This window comes from Hypomesus nipponensis, chromosome 13, assembly GCF_054491055.1.
Source record: "Hypomesus nipponensis isolate SF chromosome 13, ASM5449105v1, whole genome shotgun sequence".
NCBI classification, from domain to species: Eukaryota; Metazoa; Chordata; class Actinopteri; order Osmeriformes; family Osmeridae; genus Hypomesus; species Hypomesus nipponensis.
Window position 1 is genome coordinate 16,495,324 of NC_140373.1, and position 13,042 is coordinate 16,508,365.

Genomic DNA, 13,042 nt, shown 5'->3' on the forward strand with positions numbered 1-13,042 from the left:
AGGATCACAGTTACACTTCAAATTCAGCAAATCACTGGCTGTGGCCATTTGGGGCTCTGAGATGCCCAAGCCACCTCTAACCCCAGAGAAAATGAGTGTCATCAAGGGTAACAATACAAGAGCAGTTTTCCTCCAATATAAGTAAAACTTTAAGTTGCGCTGTAGGTTTTGGGTTAGTAACAATCACTGTAATGTTTTTTGTCCTTTATTGAGTGCCTGAGAGACTGGCTCAAGCAACGTGGGTATCAAAAGGAGGCCAGCTGGGCCTAATTCGTAGAAGCATTTAGGAAAAAATGAGTGACATAAGAAAAAGGTCCCATCTGACTGGTGAGTTCTGCTTCTATTTGATTAAGGGAATCAACATTGTCAAAACGTAACAGCAGACATTCCAACTCGCCCAGAGCCAAATAAAAACTTCCTGGAAATGTGCAATTCTTTAGGCTTCATTTGGCTGGATACCTCTGCACCTTTTCCTTAATACAATAGCTTATTGTAATTCAGTAATTTTCAACTGCAGTAGGTAATAGAAAACTGTAGCGCTTTAGTATGACTTTTCTCTTCTTTTCCCCCTCTGTGTGTAAGAAACATCCAACTTATGAACAGTATTTTCCTGTCGATTTTGCTATGGTGATTATGGTAGTGCAATTATCTTTGGTCATGGGATTTGGTGTGTGGTAGTCTTATGCTGGCCTGTTTTGCAGCAACCTGGACATCGTACACTGCACTGCCCTCCACTGGACAGCAGATGGCACTCAATTGCAGTCAATCCAGCAAATGAGGTAAAAGGTAGTTTAAAACACAAAACAGTTCTCACACACCAAGCATACTGCATTAGGAAAGGGAATTAGAAATCTGGATAGTATGCTCTTCAAATAATTACAGTAAGAATACAGTACCCAAATGGCTTCAGTGTTTGATAAACAATTTTAATAATACTGCTTAAATGTTGAAAATGTAATTTACAGTATAGACATTGACATGTATTTCTTACACCGGATGTATCAAATAGTTGTAATCATACTGTACAAAAAACTGTTTGCCACAAAAATGTGTTCACCTGTAACACGCTTTACAAGGAACAGAACGTCTTCGATTACAGTTACACAAAGACAACAGTACAGGTGTAACAAGCAATTACAGACACATGGAAACACACCTTTCAAATAGCAAAGTAAGGTCAATTAGTGCATAAGAATAGGATGGAATCAAAATCAAACAATTATTGGATTTCAGCAATACAAAATTCTCAAAAGGCATAGCAGAAAACATGTTTTTTCACCTTGGCATTTGTGAGCAGTCTGTGTGCTTAACCAAAAGTTCAGTGTGAATAATTATGTAAAAATAACAATAATAACGTAACTATTCAACATCATTGTGATATTCTGTATGACAAAAATGATATGCAGATCACTTGGATGAATACATTTTCAAAGTGTTATAGGCAGAAGAAAAACAACAATCATTTAAAAACGGCTGTGTGTGCACAAACTCCAGGATTCAAGTTTTTGGCTGGCTCAATAAACACAAAGTGAGAAACTGACTTCTAAACTTTGTTTCATAAGCCTTTGTTTCACATCTCTTGAATGTCTTCGTTGGACTCAATTATTTGCTTGGAGTGTAAGTCTATTGCTCAATATCCCCATGTAGCTAGCATTCCTGTGTATCCTATGACATTGTGTTGCAGAGGGCCACTGTTCCACATAGCCAAAGGGAGGACGCTGTCTGCCCTATTCATTTTGTATCTAGTCAACAGATATCCTTAAGGGAAACCATTCGTCAGCTGTGTCTGTCCCCAGAGCCAACTGCTTCACAGAGTTAAAGAACTAATACTTCAGGTTCACGCTCTCAAATCAAGCCCTTGCCTCTAGCTGTATACGATGCAAGTGCTGACATTTCATAACATGTTCCTGTGTCATTGTGCTCTGAGTTGACAGGAGTCAATCCAAGTAACATTGTGGACTTGAGAGCAACTGCTTTGCAGTTTCACAAGAATCACACAGGTCTGCACAAGTTTAATCATGTGTTAACAATCACATGGCTGGACCAGGGGTCCTATTCCCATGGAAGGCCTTAGCCTATTCTCCATAGGTGTTTGGCTCACTGCCAAGCTGGCTGGAGACGTCACATACTCGATGGCTTCTATTTTTAAAGTGTTTCCCTCCATCAAGGCAGTGAGCCTTCAAATAAACTGGAAGTGTTTTTTCAAAGGAAATAACAACCAAGCAAGTGTTGTATGTAGGGCTGCAACTATCGATTATTTTAATAATCGATTAATCTGTCGATTCTTTTTTCGATGAATCGATGAATCGGATAAAAAACAAAAACAAAAACTGCATTAATTTCCAACCCTTAATTCAAAAACAGAACTGACAGTGCAAATTCACAGTGTAAAAAATCTTCAACAGGCACACAATTTTGAAAAAGTAATAATATTATCGTGGATTTAATGGTATTTTCCAAGATGAACAATTTACTTGAGTTTTGTTTAAAACTTTATTGAAAAATGAAAGGTTGTAGAAGTAGGCCAGACTTTATTAGAATAATCCGGTGTATATTTAAGATTTTCTGACACAATTTTGAAAACATTTAAGATTTGTGAGGGAGGATTAAGCTATTTTCAAAGATTAGTGATTTTCTATTATTTTATTTGAAACTTCATTGAAAAAGTAAAGGCTGTGGAAGTATACCAGACATTGTTAAGATACTCTGGTGTCTGTTTGAGGTTTTATATTAAAAGTATTATAAAAGTCTACATTTTTCAAAATGGTATGGGTTGTTTTCACCCGGTCCCTAATGCGATGCTGCAAAGTAGCGTCTTCCGAATGTGATACGAATTTCGAATATGAAACTAACTTCACCTCGGTCAATTAACACACTGTTCTGATGTATTTAGTGTGAAATGCTCCCACACCTTGGATGACTTGGGTCGTACTGATTTCTCTGCCTACGCCATGTGTTTCAGAACAACGTTACTCAACAACGTCTCTCCGATGGCCTTTCCTCTACCTCCGCTCCGCGCTCAACAAAACTTTTTTTTTAAATTCTCAAACATCTCTGCAACATATTGAGTGGCGTAATAATCGCTCGACACAATGAATCGATAATTAAATTTGTTGCCAACGCTTTTAATAATCGATTTTAATCGATTTAATCGATTGGTTGTTGCAGCCCGAGTTGTATGTTAGTGTCAGTGTTGGAGAAGAATGGCTTGTTGTCTGTTAATCTGTCGTAACTGCATAAGGAGACCTGCAGAGTGATTTTCCAGTGATGTTTCCTATGTAAGCCTTCTAAAGTAGTAATACTACACTCTAATGTCCTTGGTTCCCTTGCTGACACTTAGATCCACAACATGTGCACTGCGTTATGAGTGCACAGATCTTTAAGATATGCTTTCTGACTCCTTTTTTCCAGCTGTCCATAACAAAGTCTAGTACAGTATTTGCCAATGATGAAAATCACAAAAAAGTGATGTAAAAAAAGTGAAATCCCAAATGCTACAGTTAAGTAAAAGTGTCTGGCACAGTGCACTGCGGGGTAATAAATACAGAAAATAAATACTTTACATGTACCTGAGCTCAGACTCGTAGCACCGTTCGGAGATAGAGCACCACAGGGACTCTCACAGGCCCCTTAATTCCCAAATGCAGAGGCATCACGTTTTAAGGTTTTCAAATAGTTTTATAGTGCAAATCAAGTGTCCATCAATGTCAGGATGTCCGTTTCTCAGCTACTGTATCTGACACTGCCGAGCATACGAGGCTTTGGTAGAGTGGGGGGCTGCCTGGGGTGGGGAGAAAGTATGAGAAAGAATAGAGAAAAGGAAAGTTCAAAATTATACATACATTTTAAATTAATTTGAGTAGTGCTTTCTGCTTTGTTTTGTTTTGGTCTAGTTTTAGGATGTTCCGAGGACTCACCTCCCAGGCTGAGGGACTGGGCGCAGAGGCCTGGGGAGACCAGAGAGGGGGACAGCGATGGGGGCAGGGCCTCGGACCACTGAGGGGCTGCGCACCAGACGGACACTTCTGCCCAGGGGGTCTGCTGGCAGGGGCTTCTGGGGGGGACGGGGCTTCTCCAACTCCTACAGATGACAGATACAAGTTTAAAATGACAGCAGATTCATTCATTGTGCAAATTCACAAAATACTTTTTTGTAAGGATGGTGCTAATTTCCGATGAATTCCACAAAATGAAGTTTCAGGAGGAGGCATTTGTCAGCAAATTCTTTGAAAATTTCAAAAGAAATCGTCCTGGGGATTGGCAATGACTTAAAATGACCACCAGAGGATAGTCAAATCTAGGCAAGTCTCACAGCTCAACTCCTGGCTGGGTCTCTGCTTGTTGTACTCCCATCCTGCCGGTTGCCATGGCAGCCCTCCCCAGCAAGCATGTGATGATGAACCTGTCATGTGTTCCTAATCTACTGAAGGGGTGAGGTCATGATCAACGCTGCTACATGCATTCCATCTGGTCTCCATTCACTTCCTCCTGCAGACTGGAGAGAAGCCTCACATCCAAGAGGACAGGAGCCAAGAGGTCCAGCCTCAGTTCACTTCCACACAACCCATTGGTCATGTTTTTGTTGCCCACAAGTTCCACATTTAAAACACGTCTTTTAACGTCCGCACGCTCACTGTTTCATTTGCAGAGCTGTCTCAGCATGGTCTGTTAGGTGATGCATTGTGGGTACTGTGTGTCTCTCCTTTGCCGCCACCAAACCAAAATAAACTAAAAGAGAATATCAGCTACAAAGATGAAAAGGACTGCTGCTAAATCCTGAAATTTGCAGCCAGTATCGTCATTCACACGGAGCACAGGTTTGAGTTACATTCAGCAAGTATAGTGCTGTATCAAATGAAAGGTAAATTGGATACAGACAGATAAAAAGTGCATGTCCGCTTAGTCCATGACAATTGGACATAAAACGAAACATAAAACTTCCAAATACTAACTGTTAATCATGGTTTAAATTTCTAGTCAGGATCAGTCAGGACCTACAACTGATTTCCCTTATGAGGTCACACAAAGCACCAGGCATTCAGGTGAATACCCCCGTAGCCCATATTTCCACATCCCCCCCGCTAGGAGCTTTCCTCTGGGTTGAGAAGTAGCTTGGACAACCTCACTGAAGCTGTCAAACAGCTGCAACAGTTACTGTGTTGGCAGTCAAGCCATGACAACCAGCCTCTCTCATAGATGTTGGCTGCTTACTAAAGAAAAACAGTTGAGAGGAAAGTTGCTGTCTCCTCGGTTCTGAAGGTGTGACCAAACAATGTGTTTGACTTAAATTTGTATTTATTCATACTGTAATGCAAGGAATCTGTATGTGTGTGTCTGTGTGGTTTTATAGTTGGATTTTAGGGCAACAGGTGTCCAATGATGATCTCAAGAACCGGGCACTGAACAAAGTTGTCCATTTTAGGACCCAAGGACATGCTATTGCTGTGTAAACTACACAAACAACTCACTACGGTTTAGCCTAAGACAGGGATTTGATTTACAGAAATGTACATGCACTGTATGATAAATTAGGTCAACAATTGTGACAACAATGACTCAATCGTGCATGTAATGACTAATGTAACAAACTGAATGTCTAGATGTTTGTGTTGGTAATTTAACAGAGAACCAATATAATACATTTGTATTAGCATGACATAAGCAATTGATAATGTAGGCTACATAATCATTTGCATGAATGTACTTACTGTAAGTCGCTCTGGATAAGAGCATCTGCTAAATGACTAAATGTAATGTAAACGAATGAATGTACCAGAGCATTGATAATTTGTCTAAAAGAATGAGGAATGTAATTAAGATGTGCATAAGTGACTATATGATGTGGAGGATGAACAAGTACTTTAGATCATTTAAATTAGGATCTGAGAAATTTAGATAACAAAGCCACTGAGTGGAACTCATTACCAGCTGCATCACAGGCAATGCACTATCGATCTATAATTCCAGAAATGTTGTCACCGACATCTTACTCACCGACTGCATAACGGGCATTGTGCCCTATCTATAATTCAAGGTCATCTATGTGGGTCATCTACTTCTTCACAGCCACAGGCACTTTGCACTAACTATCTATAGTTCCAGGAATCTGTTTGTGTGTCTCACTGACGTCTTAATCACCAACTGCATCATAGGCACTGCGCACTAGTTTTTTCTCTAAATTCTGCTTTTGCAATGCTACTGCAAGAAAGGCACATTTAGTGTAATGATAACAAATGAAAGTTCACCCCCTCAAACCAACTTCACTATATGCTCTTGTTATTTTTTTGATTAGCTCTTAATAGCCTCTTGTTTGAAAATACCTGGGAGGTCTCGCCAGTGACCCCCTGTTGATCTGAGCATGAGGAAAATCTCATTAGTACTCAGAATGGGCTCTAATTAGTCTGATGTGCTGTACAAATGTGTTGACCTCTGTCCCTGGGTGTGTATTCTTCTCTCATCCCCCAATGTGTGTGTGTGTGTGTGTGTGTGTGTGTGGGGTGCTCTGACACCATTACACCTGGTCAGGGTGTCAGTAAGAGTCTGCTGCAGGTGCCTGACTAGGACTCAGATAGGCCTCTCATTGCTGACCTTGTCTGCTAGCTGAAGCAAATGTGGCACTCATGTGTTTCTCCCTCTTCATTCTTTTTACAATTACTGTATTTTTCCAATCTCTTCCACTCTCTCTCACCTTTCTTTTGCCTGGTGGTAAACCCAAACAGGATTAAGCTCTGTTAAGTGCCTTAGGGAATCCCAGAGCTAACCAACAAAGACCATACTTCGCCTCAACTCTCCCTCGTCCATCCATATGGGCTTCAAGGAACACAATTGCTGGAAGTGTACTACTCTAGGATATTGGTTAGGGTTTTAAACACACACTCTGCAAATTCCACTTTCATCTTGGTAATATTTCCCACAAGGCTGTTGCCATTTTTATTATTTATGCGTTTTTTATATACAGAGGGATGGACTCACACGGACGGTGCCGGTCCCAGGGTCGACCTCAGCTCTTTATTGGACTGTGTGTTGCTGTCAACACCTATATACTTTTATAGGACACATTAGCCCAATAAAAAGAGGCCACAATGGAACCTGGACTGTAGGTAGTGAACGACAATCCCAGGTTATATACTAGAACACAGTAAAGGCTCTCCTACAGCTTTTACACTCAAAGCAATGTTATCAACTAAATGTTTCCATTCCAGTAAATGAAGGTGTCAAACAGGGGCCACTTACCATAACCATGCGGCAAGAGATGTGGCGCGTGGTCCTGCGGAACGACGGCCCCCTGGGTGGGGCTGGGTCGTGGTGGGGCTGGGGCTGGGCGCGACAGGGAGGTGGGGCCGGTGAGCGTGGTTGTCCAGGAGAGAAGGCCAGAGTGAGTGCCAGGGGAACTGGGTGGCTGAGGTGAATGGGGGTGCACTGGGGCAGTCTGTGCAGACTGTGGGAGGCATAGGGTGCTGAGGGCTGCAGAGAGTCAGGACCCAGGTGAGGAGGCTGGAAAGAAATGGGAAACGGGAACCGATGAAAACCCCCTCCTGTCTGCTTCCCATCAGCAACAGTCATGTTAAACTCCACCCATCTCTTCGCTTCTGGGCCTCCTGGAGCCGCTAGGGAGTCATAAATCAAGTGCCCCCCAGGTCCATTCACCATTTTCCTGGCTCCTCCTCAGGTGACAAATCAAAGGGAGAGACAGAGGACGTGACACAAGCTGATGTCTGACCTGAGAAACAGGGCTGTCTAGGGCAGACAGGGCCACAGACCTCACACACAAACACTACACACAGCAGACATTGAGGCCAAAGAGGCCAAAATGTCAGTCTGTCAGTCTTTCATTCACATCTGCCCAGCTTTGCACACACACACACACATATATAAAGAGAACCTAAACACAGCTCCTGACAACTGGAAAATGACCTCACCTGCACTCTACTTACATCAAACGCTTACATCCTTTCTCTTCCTACCAGAGCAACCTAATGAATACCAGATGTTTAAGGCCTGGTGACTGAAAGCACAGAGCCTATGTAATGTACAACAGCTTGATTTAAAGTGTGTGTTTATTTAAGCTAGCTTGGAACACCAACATCAATTCAAACACGTTCACTAACATTATATATATATTTATATTTATATATATATATATATATATATATATATATATATATATAAATAAAACCATTCTAAACTAACCATCGACCAATACAATTCCTAGAATCCACTCAATTATAGCCTCAGCATCAAGATAGGGAAACTACATTAAGCCGAGGAACCCACAAGTCTCTTTTGCCATCATTGCTAAAATGGCTTTGTGGTCTCAATATATTTCTCATGGACATTCTCGGCATGCAACACATGCAGATGAATCAATTACAACAACTAACAGCCATTTTTCTTTTGACACAAATGGCATAGGAGAGGTGTGACCACAGCATACGCACCCCCCCAGCATCTATAGGCTCCATTCTCTGCCCCCTCCTCAACCACCCCATGCACACAGCACTCGAACGTGGGCAACCATTTCATTGGATCTGAATTAGCTGGTGTTTGGGGTGAAATCAACATGTCACATCGGAATGAAATGTATGGGAGCGACATTGTTTCTGGAAGTATATGGGGGTGGGAAGGTGGAGAGGAATTTGGGGGGGCTGTAGGATGCTCTGTGGGGGATACTAACCTTGAAGATGCTGTTGCTGTGGGGCTTGGCCAGGGTCTTGCTAGATGGAGAGGTTCTATATACAGAATGAAGCTGCTGGGGATGATGCTGGGCCTGGGGCGGACTAGATGGCCTGTCTGGGCCCACCGACCTGCAGTACAAAAATACTTAGCAGGCAGCTACAGTATCATATCACACCTTGCTGGTTCTTAACCTAATACAAAGCTGACATGTACTCAGTCAGTTTCAAATGATCACAGTGAATTGGTTTTAATGCAGTAAGCGAGGGACACAGTATGGCCAACAGGATTTAGTGCTGGAGAGGTGAGAAGGTAGCCTGGTCCGAACCAGACTCTTGTACATTTCATTTGTAGAGAGAGTCTGGGCTCGCTCCATTGACAAGCATTAACTTCCGTCAAAGGCGGGTACTCTGTTGAAGTTTAAAACTATTGGGTCTGCCCAGAGCCACTCTGCATCTGCCATTAGGGTTGCCAACCGTCCTGAATTGTCCGGGACATCCCGAATTATGGGTGATTTTGATTTGTCCCGTTAGGGACATCTCCAGTCCCGTATTCCAATCACAGCCTCACCGGATAATTATTATTATAGGCTAATAGGCCACTGTAAATGCGCAAAAACTCACGCAAGCCTTGCTATCAGACACGGTTGTTGCTTGTTGGTGACAGTGTGTGTGAACTGGCCACTGGTGAGGTGAGCGTTGTTGTGTGTCAAAAAGAGAAACTTGTAATAATTGTCTTGACTATTACTATGAACAATACATCCAAGCGAGTAGCCATTAGTGGTTTGCCAAAATTACACAGAAATTAGTAGGTTTATGGCTAATGAAAGCTTGCGATTTCCGTTATTGTTGGTCAGCTGTTGGTTTTGGGGTTGAGAAAGTTGGCAACCCTATCTGCCATAACCAATTGCTAGCATTCACCTTTGCCAACTCTTTCACCACTAACAGAGCTAGCTGGAAAATCAAACAAACCCTGTGGGGATCAAAGATTGTTCTTGCTCTGGCTTCAACTTCTGGATATTCGGCAGCGTTGCTACAATGGACCGAATGGCTTCGCTCGCATCTTTCTCCGCCGCCATTACGGAACTACAACTCAAACTAGCGCACAACATCAACGTCATCGTTTTCAGCCACTCCCTCTGTTCGCTGATTGGACCGGTAAAAAGTTTACCGGGGACATCTGACCAATATACCTCAAGCCCAGACACAGTACAGAAGCAGAAATGAAAATTTAGCGGAAGTACGTAGGAGGGCAGAGCCAGGCTAGTGAGAAGGTACCGTAGTTTCTCAATGTTGTTGTTCTTGCTGGTGAATAGCAGGCCCAGGAGGGTCTTCCTCTTGATGCAGATCACCAGAGCAGCTCCCAGCAGGGTTAGAAGACCCACCAGGATCCCCACAGTCACGCTGTCATGGTCTGCACACACACACACACACACACAAAGTTCACTAAAGACAAGAACAATCCACTCCAGTGCTGTGATTTGAATATCAACTACGGCTCAGCAGTGTCGCCACATTAAGTAGCAGCAGTTTGACGATTTGTTATTCTCCAGAGGCATGGGGTGATTACCTGCTAATCTTATGGGCCCGCTGTCCACACTACCTCCAAAGCCTGCCTTATCACAGAAGGGTGGAGCCCAATGAGCTTCACAGTGGCAGTTCCTGTTGTTATTGCACACCTGCAGAGTACATATGATAATGAGGTATGACAAGCTATTCATGACACAAAACAAAATTATTCCCATCTACAATTAAATGAGAGTTCATTGATGGCAATGAATGACATTAACCTTTGGTAATTAGAGCTAACATAATAGAAGAAGTACCTGTAAAAGCTATACTTTTGACTTAACTTTGTGATAGAATTGTATGGATCAAGTTTATGGGTCCAGACATGAGCGATGGTATAACAGATACAGATGATTGGGTATGCTCCATTTGCTGCATGGCACAGCACTCAGTCAGGCTACTTGTGTTTCCACGTGGCAGGGCCATGGGAATCAAAACAGACGTTTATCTCTTGGTCTTTATAGTCTCTATTTCTCTATCCCTATATTTCTCTCTTATATTTCTCTCTCCTATCTATCCGCCTCTCCGTCCCTTTCTCTCTTTCTTTCTTTGCCACTCTCTACCAGTCTCCTCTTCTCTCAATCGATGTCTCCCTCAGTCTTTCTTTTCAAGTCCAGTACCCATATGTGACAGGGTCCAAGAGGATAGTCATAGAAACCGGCCCTCTCTGGAAGGTTACATCTTGATGAGATCTGGAGGAGTGCTCCAATCTTATTTCTCAAGTCAAGCAACAAGGACTCCCAAGACAAGGGCTGCCCAATCCTGTTCCTGGAGAGCTACCGCCTTGTAGGTTTTCATTCCAACCCTAACCCAGCACATTTGATTCTAGTAATTAGGTGGTTGATAAGATGAACAAGGTAACAGGTGTTAAAGTTGGATTGGTAACCGGTGTCGAGAGGGTAGCTCTTCTGGAACAGGGCTGAGCAGTTCTGTCATGGGGAAACTTTGTACTAATTACCTTTGCTTTGTACCAGCTAGGAGGCTGAACAAACCCTAAACAGACTCACCAAAAGAAACTAGGATACAAACGAGCAGAGGCATTCTCATTTCAAGTAGTGATTGATTGATACCATCTCCTGTTTGATTTTATTAGTGAATCAGTTGATCCAGTTTAAAGACAACGCTGCTGGAGCAAAGACCACAGTGTGTCACAGCAAACAGGCTGAAACTATCGCCACAAAGGGGGCCCACCCACAGATCTTTGACAGGCTGCATTAAAAAAAGTTAAATAGAAAAAGAAATCCAATCTATTCATATCACAATCTCAAAGTCAAACGGCGTAACCCAAATAAAGCCCTCGCACTTACATTTGAGCACATTTTTAGGACAAGGACAACTGCCTCACAGTCAAACTATGATGAATGGCACTGAAGGCTGAACATAAATGAAGCCATTACTTCTAATTGATTGAACCTTTCGGCAAGCTGGAAGATTGATTGCGAGGCATTGTAATGGTTACCTCCCATACATCAGCCATTCTGACCAGATTTCGACCTGATAGCATCTCAGGGAGTGTGTGTGTGTGCACAATTTGAGCAAATACCTTGACAGGTGTGTAAAGACTGTGCTGTTCTTATTTGGTGTGTGTGTGTGTGAGGGAGGAGGGTGGGGGCGGAGTCAGAATTGTTCTACTCACCCCTCGGCCAGCACACTTTCCTGAGCACTCGTGCACGCCAAACACACTGACGTTCTGGCACTGTCGGTTCAGACAAAGCTAGAACACACATGCACAGAGTATTACCAGACGGTTTACAAAGTTCAAAAAACATCCTAACTCCTTTTAACTGAGGCAGAACAAAGGAAAGCCTGTATCATGCTGGTAAACATATGCTGACAAGGAAATGACAAAACCGCTTGAAAATGTTGAACAGAGACCGGGCAGAGCCGTCTAAACATGTCAAAAAGTTGTGTTTCATCAAAATGACATCAGTTTACAAGATGGGTGATGGAGTCTTGTAGGATTCCCACCCAAAGAAATCCTAACTGGATATGACTGGGCAGAGAAAGTAAAGCAAACACCATGACAGATGAGGGCTTGGTGTCAGCCTGGACAAATGTAGTCAGTCGAGGTGCACTTTTTGAGTGCCCTCTAAGTATACACTAATGCAATCAAATATCTCAGCATGACCACTTGGAACATCTCGGGTTCTCTTTCTCAGCATGCCAACAAACCTGCCCACCCTTACACACAGACCCGCCTCAGATGAAGAGAATTCACATCTTAGTCATGTAGTCTGATGTCACTCCACAAACTAGGTCATTTTCCACTAATGCTGCCCAGTGTTTTGTGTTTTCCCTCAGTCTGCAAAAGCTTAGGGCCTTCTCATAGTTTGGTGTCCATGATAAATCACAACAGATTGGATTTATGGATCCATAGTTATTGAATGTGGTCACGTTCAAATCTCACCATGCCGTCTCCGCACTTGGTGCCCATCAGAACCAGGCCGGGGTCGGGCATGTCGTCACCCAGGTAGACGTGTGTCCCCCGGCACAGGATGCGCCCCCCTTCCTGGAGAGGGATGTTTGTTTCTATGGAAACAGCATTGGTGCCAATCACTGGCCGATTGGCTCCTCCCTGACACTGAATTTTGCCACATTTAGCATCTCTGTAAAACCCAGAAACACAAGAACAACAAAAGTCAGTAAATATATGAATCAGATTCAGCACTTTTCATCTGTATCAACAAAATGCAAATGCAGATTTATCTTTTCAATCAATTAAACAGTTCTTAATTGTTTTATCAACCCTTATATGGAGGGTGTTTCTGGGCAGGCGTTAAGTGCTACATAAGCCTGGTTAC

At 42.8% G+C, this 13,042-nt stretch overlaps 1 protein-coding gene across 1 annotated transcript in view; it reads right to left on the reverse strand.

Moving 5' to 3' along the window:
* Positions 1 to 905: 905 nt before the first annotated feature.
* The window catches only part of adam12a (ADAM metallopeptidase domain 12a), an 89,917-nt gene continuing 77,780 nt past the window's right edge, over positions 906 to 13,042 (reverse strand). Inside the window, exons 16-23 of the mRNA XM_084670822.1 lie at positions 12,649 to 12,847; positions 11,878 to 11,955; positions 10,243 to 10,351; positions 9,951 to 10,086; positions 8,675 to 8,804; positions 7,234 to 7,494; positions 3,918 to 4,081; positions 906 to 3,781 (exon numbers count right to left, since the gene is read on the reverse strand). Of these exons, the coding sequence (XP_084526948.1) occupies positions 3,724 to 3,781; positions 3,918 to 4,081; positions 7,234 to 7,494; positions 8,675 to 8,804; positions 9,951 to 10,086; positions 10,243 to 10,351; positions 11,878 to 11,955; positions 12,649 to 12,847 (1,135 nt within the window). The 3' untranslated portion in view covers positions 906 to 3,723. The remainder of the gene's footprint in view (positions 3,782 to 3,917; positions 4,082 to 7,233; positions 7,495 to 8,674; positions 8,805 to 9,950; positions 10,087 to 10,242; positions 10,352 to 11,877; positions 11,956 to 12,648; positions 12,848 to 13,042) is intronic.